Source organism: Centroberyx affinis, unplaced genomic scaffold, assembly GCF_046629955.1.
Source record: "Centroberyx affinis isolate AG114_WGS23_722 - 3 ecotype Tasmania unplaced genomic scaffold, CSIRO-AGI_Caff_v1 ptg000677l_1, whole genome shotgun sequence".
NCBI lineage: Eukaryota > Metazoa > Chordata > Actinopteri > Beryciformes > Berycidae > Centroberyx > Centroberyx affinis.
The window spans coordinates 142,501-152,345 of NW_027279298.1; the positions used below are offsets into that span (position 1 = coordinate 142,501).

The 9,845-nt window shown below is 44.8% G+C and overlaps 1 protein-coding gene across 3 annotated transcripts in view; it reads right to left on the reverse strand.

Moving 5' to 3' along the window:
- Positions 1-8,922, reverse strand: part of dscaml1 (Down syndrome cell adhesion molecule like 1) — a 76,256-nt gene extending 67,334 nt beyond the window's left edge. For all 3 annotated transcript variants that reach the window (XM_071519227.1, XM_071519226.1, XM_071519225.1), the window contains exons 1-2: positions 8,843-8,922; positions 2,524-2,670 (exon numbers count right to left, since the gene is read on the reverse strand). In XM_071519227.1, the coding sequence (XP_071375328.1) occupies positions 2,524-2,626 (103 nt within the window). In that variant the 5' untranslated portion in view covers positions 2,627-2,670; positions 8,843-8,922. The remainder of the gene's footprint in view (positions 1-2,523; positions 2,671-8,842) is intronic.
- Between the last annotated feature and the right edge of the window lie 923 nt (positions 8,923-9,845).

The following is a 9,845-nucleotide window of genomic DNA, read 5'->3' on the forward strand; positions in this document are numbered from 1 at the left end:
CCTCTTCATCAAAGCCCATTCAAACTCAGCTTTATTGACCAACACGGCCGTCTGTGTGACATGTGTCATCCTGTCAAGCCAATACCTTGGCATACACTGTCCCTAATAAATGGCAAACCACTAGAGCATCTCAAGTGATATCGAAAGAGAGAAAGCTATACATGCCACAAAGAGTTGATGGATGGAGTGGATGGATGAATGAGGTGTGTGATGGAGTGTGTGTGTGTGTGTGTGTGTGTGTGTGTTTGTGCATGTGTGTGAGTGCGTGTGTGTGAGTGGTGTGTGTGGCCACGATGCTGACACAGGCCCCAGCCTGTACCAGGGAGAGAAAGAGATGAGAAGAGGCTTACAGCCAAAGATGGACTGAAAGAGAAAGAGGAGCACTGTGTTACCAATAAGACCTATTCATCAGCCCCAGAGAGAGAGAGAGAGAGAGAGAGAGAGAGAGAGAGAGAGAGAGAGAGAGAGAATGAGACAGAGAGAGAGAAACAAAAACTTCTCAAGCTTTTTCAAATGCCCTCTGAAATGCTACTCCTGCTACTGGTAAAATAAAAATTAAAAAAAATAAAATAAAATCAGCCAGAGTTCAAATTGTTGAAAATCCGCATATAATCATTCAATTTTTGAAAGGGCAAAGAAATTAATATTTAACAAATTTATGTATACTATATTATGGTCAAAATTTGGCAAATTGTATAAAGGTCTTTAAAGTGAAAACTTTAAAGTTTTCACTCAACACACACTCAAGTTTTGATCAACTCAGCTAAAGAAAGCTTTGTGTGCGTGTTAGTGTGTGTGTGTGTGTGTGTGTGTGTGTGTGTGTTCACGCACATGCTCACGCATGTGCATATGTGCATGTGTTAGCGAATGCGTCCATCAGTTGATCAATAACGCACTGCCACTGAGCACAGAGCCATGATACAGTGGCTTTTTACACACACACACACACACACACACACACACACACACACACACACACACACACAGCTATCAGTCAAACAGACTGGCCTGGTCTCACCACTCTCACACTGAGGGATCTGTGACAAGAGAGAGGGGAATCCAACAGCAAGCTTTATCGATCCAGACTGGAAACCCCCCTCGGGCGACGCACACACTCACACACACATAAACACAAACGCACGCACGCACGCACACACTACAGCTGTGCTGGATCAATGAGTGCTCCCGTGTGAAGGACAGAGCCATACAGAGAGGCAAATACGCACACACACACACACACACACACACCTAGGCTATATATACACACACACTACTGAGAGAGATGAAAGGGGCGCTGAGTATCAGAGGGTGAGATAAGGGGCGGTGGGAGCGATACGTATCATCTGACCTAAACAGTCTCATCTGACACCCTGCAATTTGCCACTGCTCCACGGAGCAAATGTTAACACCGCACCACACACACACGCACACACACACACACACACGCACACACACACACACAGAGCGCACAGTGCAGCATAGACACCAACGCATAGACATAGGGTGCAGCTCACAGCTCACAGCTCACTGTCAAACAAATAATACAATTGCTGCCCAGTTAAACGTCAATAACAGGGAGAGAAGAATTTGAATAGAGCATCAGATGACGAGCTGTGATACTGCAGAGAGAATAGCTCCAGACAGAGAGACACAGCAGAGCCCCCGAGGTGTGGCTGCTCTCTTTTGGGTGACTGTGATCAGCAGATAAACAGATCTATCACTCATCAAATTAGAATCCCCACACACACCTCTCTGTCCCTCACTCTCACACACACACACACACACACACACACACACGCACACACACACACACACACACATCACATGTCTGCTAATGCCTGATTTATCCCTGTAACACAGCTATTAACCACAGCGGTGTCAGTTAGTGAGTGAGGAGCCAGGGATGTGCCAGGCAAAGGCCATTTCATCAGACTTCATTTTGAATAATTGGACCATTTTTTACCTTCTCCCCCCTTTCTTTCACTGACAAAATGGGAGATGCCAGTGACACCACAAAACAGATTAGTGTTGATTAACGGGTGCTCTGCGGTCCAAACCATCGCAAACATGAAAAAAGAGGGGGAGATATTTATTACAATAAGGTGGTTTAAATGAAGATCGCAAATCGTTCAGATATTGACACAAACTCAGGATTTGCGGTCCGGAGTTTGTTCAGTCTAAAAACCATGGAAGAGATTTCTCTTTTCTCTAAGGGTAAATGTTATTGTGAGTCCAATGTCATATTGGGATCACATTAGTTCATTTGTTTTCCATCATGCTCCACCGACTGATCACATATTACGAGCACACACTCCAGCAAACATCAATCATGTGGTCATAAGAATGGGGTGTTCAGCGATGGTACGTTTCAGCATGGAAGGGACGGACTTGCAGAAGGCCTGCCACACAGGGCAGGGACGGGTTTATCGGCAGACTAACTGTTAGTTTGTGTTTTGGTTAGTTTGTCAGCTACTAGACTACTAGGTTTGTCTGAGTGTAATGGAGGTTGGCGGAATTCCCTACCTGGGACGATGGAGACGGTGTCTTTCTCCCAGGACACCACGCTGACGTACTCCTGGACAGCCGAGGGGATGAGGCACTTGAACACGGCAACATTACCCCGCATGGAGCGCTGGTCGGCCACACGTACTGTGTAGGGCTCCCTGAACACTGGAGTGTGGAGAGAAGAGCTGGAGTTAGTCAATGTCAGGGACAACTGCGCAAAAAGGGCCAGTATCTGGCAATAGTAGGATTGGATATCTCTGAAATTCTCTAGAGAATACAGACAAATTACAATGCATATTTAGAGTTTTGTTGACATATACCATATCTGACCAAATATGGACTAAATATACATCTTTAGCAAATTAGATAGAACATAGATATCTTAATGTCTACCGTTTGTTGTACCGTTTGTACCGTTATTTAGTATCCAGATTCTAAAGTGTGACAAAGTGTTCCCATTTCGGAGTTCAGATATTCTTCAGATATGACGTTTGAAACATATTGCAACATATTAGGAAATATCTATTCAAGGATATCTGCTGATTGTTGGATGGTGGTTGGTGGTGGCAGTGGCTGGGGTTTGGGTAATTCTACTAGACATCTGCTTTTGGGACTGGTTGGAATTAATTTTGTTATAAAAAAAAACAAAAAAACAATTACAAAGCATTGTGTTTGCAAGCATACACTCAAAAGATTAGACATAAGCAATGAGATAATATGACCTGGAACATCATATAAGGTAGATCAGTCTTCAGTACTACACATGGTGATACGCTAGAGTTGACATCTTGCTGCCCTGTTTAACCCATAGAAAAAGCGGAGGCAGGTCTAGTAAACAAACTAGTCTGGTGTTCTGTTCAACCACATCAAGTCACTGTTTCTCTCTTTAGTCCTAATTTGGAGTCTTACTATGATTATAAGGAGGGCTGACTTGGAGCTGCGTTGAAGGGGATGCAGAGTGATTGGCCTTTGGCCTTTTAAAGAACCATCCCACAGATGCTATGAGACGGCGAGGAGTGGAAGGTTGCTCACGGCCAATGGAACTGTCACATACAGGCGCCGGGCGTCAAAAACACACACCCTGCACATGGCATGCAGAGCACTAGGCTGTGAAACTGTGCCAGTGCACGGGGAGGATGGTCGTGATGAAGACGGGCTTAATGATGAAAACACTAGCCTGTAGCTAACCAAATTATCTCTCCAGTTAACTCTGTCACATTTAGATTAGTGGGAAATGTGAAATGCTGAATCATGAGCATAAATTTTCATTAAAGAAATTAAGTAAAATGAAATTAAATGAATGGATTTTTTTTTTTTTTTTGGTAGGGAGGAGGGACAGGTAGTCCAAGGGCATGATAGCTCGACTGAATGAAAACTGAATTGTATTTTCAGCGGGCTTATCCTCCATTCTCTTTTCCTGATCTGATTTGTAAAAAAGCTGCTTTGCCAACTTTTCTCCAGTAAGTGTAACATGAGATAAAAGTGAGGGTATGTGACATGAGTAAGATAGGAAAAACGTGATTACAGAAATCAAATGTGGCCCCAGAAAGGCTGAGGCTGGGGAGGGGTCTTTCTGGCATGACAATCTAACACAATCTATCACAGCTATTCAGCCAGGCTTCCCTTAGAAATGAGGACAGTAATGGCTTAACAATGTAAAACACACACACACATACACACACACATATACACACACAATACACATGGTGTGGCCCCGCCCTCCCGTGTGTTCCCTCTCTCCCCCAGCTCTCCAGTGATATAATTAACGCCTAGCCTGAAGGCCAGTTTCCTTGGTCATTAATAATGCTTTATGCCAGCCGCCACTGTCACTGGAACCCAGTGGAACCAAAGCCAATGTCCTTGTCCAAATGGTGGGGAGTCTTTCACCTTAAAGTCCTAGGTTTAATCTCCAAAGTCTTTTTCTGATTCCGTCCATTGCTTCCACGCTGTTCTACTTTTCCATAATTGGTTGAACCTTAGACCCCTTCTTTCTTCTCTGCTGGTTTGTGAAGGAGCTAAGACTAGAGTATAAGAGGGACTATTGAGGCAAGACTGTTAAAATTTAACCTTGCCACACATATGTGACAAAGCCAAACATGAATGAGGTTTATAACTTCAGATTTTGAGCCTTTGGATTGCTAAACCACTGGTCGATGTGATGTCGCTTGTGCTTCAGCAAATCGAATGGTTGCAGTAAGATGAGTCCTGGACAGCATATCCATGACTTCTCACTTTGGTCACCTGACATAGAGCCCACTAATGTAAGGTGAAGCCTCATTTGTAAACAAATCGAAGCTAAAGGACAAATAATTCCAATCAGGTCTTCATTTCAATTCTTCATTTAAACAGCCTGTGCTTCTCATTGATGTAGACTACCTGCAGATCAATAGCCGGGATCGATTGAGTAGCCTCGGCTGTTGTGGCCCAGCCAATTCTTTCAATCATTTATTTACTCTCTGATTGACCCTGCTGCCACTCGTCAATGGCAGGGAAAATCCCCAATGCCCATTGAGCCTCTCAGAGAGTGTTTAAAATCTGCTTGACAGCATGTGGATGTTTGGTGCAGTGGTGACACTCCCCACTTGTCAATTCCAGATGCCTCCTCACAGTGGAGATTCAAATCCAGTCAAGGTCACCTCAGGTTTGTACTTCCTGTGCTTTGAGCCCACCTAGTCATCCTCTCTGCAATACTGCTCACCTCTAATAAAGTGTTGATTAACCACTCCCCTCACCATTAAAAACAGTCATCTAAGCCCTGCGTCGTGACCTGCCCTTGTACACAACCATGTAACCAGCTCTAATAAGAGGTAACTGTTGTGATAGCATTGTCATTTAACACACGTACCTATTCCAAGATATGAAAGGCACAAAGAGAAAAAAAACATTACATATTCATTCTCTTAAGCCTTGTGACAGGATGCAAATGGTAGCCCTACTGATTTGTGTGTAAATTGCACTCCCCCTCATCGCATGCGCAGCACAATCATTAGGATGTTACTGATGCCTGACTATATGCAGCCTGGTTGCCTAGGAACGAGCTAAAACATGGGTCTGGTGCGCTAGGCGCACTGGGAGGCAAGTCCTGTATCACTGTCGCTTCAATAATTAACGACGGGGAAACCAAATACTGCATTTACTTATTCATAAAGCGAGCAGCAAAAACACCGAGAAGGGGAAAGATAGAGAAGGAGAAAAAATAATGAAATAAAGGAGAAATGAATGGATGGACAATGGGTGTCTCATGGATAGTACTAGAAAAGCAGTCCTTGTGTATCAGGTTCATGGGTCCTCCTTATTGTTAAGGAAAAGACAGACAGAGAGGAGATGAGGAGGGCAGATGGGGGAAAGGGATCTAAGCACCTGCTGTCTTGGCTCAGGCCTGCATAGGTTTGCGTGTGTTTTAGTTGGGACAAAGGGGAGATGAGGTGAACTCATTGAACAGGTGTCCCCAGTTCACTTATCAAGTTTATGTAAGAAGGTGGCACATACACATGACAAGAAACTCTGGATCTCATGCAGAACAATGTCATACTTGGCTAGCGATGGCTTTAGCACTGAGCGAATGCAGTGACTCACTGTATGTGCTATAGAGAGGTGCATTTTCACAGTATTTAAGCCTTTAGTCACATCTGCCATTGGGACCTTGAACTTGTCAATACCAATAGTGAGAATGGTTTGTATATCCTGAAGGAGAGAAAGTTAAAAAAAGAAAATGCATATAATAGGCAGAGTGCTGAGAAGAGGAGAGGAGAGGAGAGGAGAGGAGAGGAGAGGAGAGGAGAGGAGGAGAACCTTAAAAATGCAGGTAGGCCTTATTGCTGAGGCTACTATAACAATAGCACCCAAACTGCTAGATGCGCTTGTTACAAACACAAAAAAACAGCTTGCTTTAGAGGTTGAGGTCCAATTCACAAAAATGTCTTTCCATTGAATCTTTTTCCTAGAAATGAAATGAGATTTTCTTAGCCTTCTTTCTGATTTAGATTTGAGAGCTAACAGAATTTTTTTTTTTTGAAAGTCAACAGGCTGCTTTCTGTATCCTTACAAAATGAAGAAGAGGTGGAGAGGACATGTTAACTTAGGAACAATTTGAATGGCTCCTATTCCTATATATCAAGCCAAATATATTTCAAAATGAATTGCATAGACAAAGGAAATCTAGAAAACCCAGTCTCCATGGAAATTGGTAGAATACACGTATATACACAGGTGAAATTCACAAACAATAAAATTTGTTACTTGGGTTGATCTTCCAACTAATCTTCAGTTTGAGGCTATAGTGCAGGCAGGGGAGGGGGAGATAATCATAGTAAGTAGGAGGAGAACTATAGGCAGCTATATTCTAAGAATGAAACGCGTGATATTGGGGAAAATAAAGTACAATCTCCTTGCAGTCCTTTCAAAACCAAAAATGATGCTAAACCATAGCAATTACATTTAGAAAGATGCTGTGAGAGAAGGCTGGGTTAAAAAAAATACAGAAAACAAGATTTATGACAATGAGGAAAAAAACAACAAAAAAAACATACAGGAAAACAAGCAGCCCACATAGTGATTTTCATAAATGTAGAGCTATCCAGACAGGTGCCAGTGCTATTATTGGACCACAATCAGCATGCATAGGAGAGGGTGAGAAAGAGGGGGGAGGGGGAGAAGAGGGGTAGAGAGAGATGTGAAGATGAAGGGAGAGAGAGAGGTAGGGTGGGGGGGGGGGGGTGTGTCACACTGCGAGCTGTCAGCTGTCATCATTCTCCTGCGCCACCTGAGACAGGACGTGCCACACCCTACCGCTCACGCCTCTGTCGCCCATGGCAACTGCAGTGTTGTGTGTGTGTGTGTGTGCGTGTGTGCGTGTGTGTGTGTGAGAGAGAGAGGGAGGGAGCGTGTTCATGCAACTGAGTATGTGTGTGTTTGTGTTGTATAGGACTCCGGAGGTAATGAGGTGCACACAGGCACACATGCACGTGAGTCCTGGTTATGGGACTGTGGAGTTGTGGTTGTCTCAGCATTTAATTGATTAATTGTTGTAATTATTTGGGAGGGAAGGTCATCCCAACACTGAGGCTGGCTGGAAGGTCACTGTCACGCTGGAGGGACCATCCTCCTCTGGGGACCACACAGGCCATATGGGTGTGTTTGTGTGAGTGTGTGTGTGTGTGTGCGTGTGTGTGCGTGTGTGTGCGTGTGTGTGATGGTTGGGAGGAGAATCTGGAAGAATTTTGGAGAATGATTTTGGTCCTGTAGGTGAGTGAGGGGGGGGACTGCTGACTGTCTCTTTATGCTGGATTGGTAAACTCAGTCAAATGTCTTCCTCACCACGGTTATCAGCATGTCTTCCACAGAAATGACCTGAAAATCCACTTTTTTTCAAGATTCGGTTCACATCTTCCCATGTCTGTAGCTGACTCTCCAAAATCCTTCCTGCCAAACACCCTGACAAAGAGCTGGCAACTAAACACCAAGAGCCAGCTTGACGAAAATGGCTGTGTGTGTGTGCGCGTGTGTTTTTTTGTCTGTGTGTGTGTGTCTGTGTGTGCTTCTGTATATGTGTGTCTGTGTCTGTGTGTGTGTGTGTGTACGTGTGTGTGTGTAGTTAGGGGACTTTCCAGTCCATGGACAGATGGAGAGACTGGGAGACAGGAGGCTTGCTGGCATGAGCTAAGCACAGGCTGGTGTGCATGTAAGTGTGTGTGTGTGTGTGTGTGTGTGTGTGTGTGTGTGTGTGTGTGTGTGTGTGCGCGTGTGTGCGTGCGTGCGTGCATGCATGTACATGCATATGCATGTGCACGTGTGTCCGTGTGTGTCAGTATGTGTATATTAGGTCACATGTGTGTGTTTTCGATGTGTTTATGTGGGTGTGAGACAGAGTGGTAATACCTTCCTTCAGTGTGTTCAGCGCCACTCTCCAGCAGTGACCTTGGCAGGGAGTGCGGAGGGGGGGGTCACCACACCAACTGTCTGTGTGGCTGTGTGTCTATCTTCTAGTGGATTTTTAATACACAGGGTCAAGACGCAGCACTTTGAGACACTTCACCCCCACTGAGAGGTGTTGTTGGGTTTAGGATGCCAATATGACTGCCGTTTGGGTTAGCGTAGCTACAGATGCTTATGTTGTAGCTAGGTATTGCTGATGCGACCGTTTCATTGTGTAGGTCTGGTGCCAAAGTAAACTGCTCCCAGCTGGGCATCCAGAGTAGTTTTTGGAAAGGACCATGTGAATGAAGTACATGGGAAGGGCTAGAAGGTAAGGCGGTAACGTTTTAAACACAACCAAAGTGCTGTAAAAAATTTTGGTGTGTGCCAATCTTAAAATGCCTGAATATCAGTTAACCCTCACCTGCTTTGACGTGGATGCTGGGGCTTCGGATCTTGCCGGCCTGGTTCTCAGCAGTACAGAAGTACTCGTTGTCGTGGATGATGCTGTTATAGGCGGAGGGGGAGAAGGGGTAGAGCTGGAGGGTGCCGTTGGCATGCACGTGGCGGATATGGGGCACGTCGTAAATGTCGTCTCCAGCGGCCAGGTACCAGCGCAGGACGGCATGGGGGGCGCCGCCCGCAGGGCAGGGCAGGGACACCCCCACCGAGCTGGAGAAGGTCACCCGCTGCAGGGAGGCGTTCACAAAGTACAGCCGCGTAGAGACAACATCCTCGCTGTTGACTGGTAGGGTGAGAGCAAGAAAGAGAGACAGAGGGGGTTAGTTTGTACATGTACACATTCATACGGACGAACAGACAACATCCTCACAGTAGACAGGTAGGGAGAGAGGGAGGAGGTAGGATAAGACAGACAGACAGCCAAAGTGCATCGCTGAGTAGCAGATAACATGCTGATCATCTGAACACATAACTGCTCCCTGCTCAGAGGACGCTGATAATGAGATGAATGTTAAAGAAGAAAAAAACAATATCAAAAATGGGAAAAAATGGAAACACTTTCCAATGGCTCTCCAAAGTTTTGGACGTACACATTAATACTTACGGTGCAGGGATAATCTGCCTAATACCTAATGTACTTACATGCATGTAACAACACAATGTAAGTACAAAGCGTACAAACATCATATACAAGAATAATTACTTACAAAAAGGAGTTCCTGCACTTGGCATAAGTATTGTTCAGTGATGTGTCAATGTTTCCTGCTCTTTGCTTTACTGAAATGCTGTTATGTTGTGTCTCATTGAGTGCCAAGGTGATATAACATGAGGTGATATGTTATATTATTTGCCAGCAGAATATCAGTTGGACCAAGTGTTTCAGTGCTATTCTTTTCCCAAGTTATCCTGGCACATCGAGTGTGTGATAAAATTTTGGACACTTGCCAACTGGCTGCCCAATATTA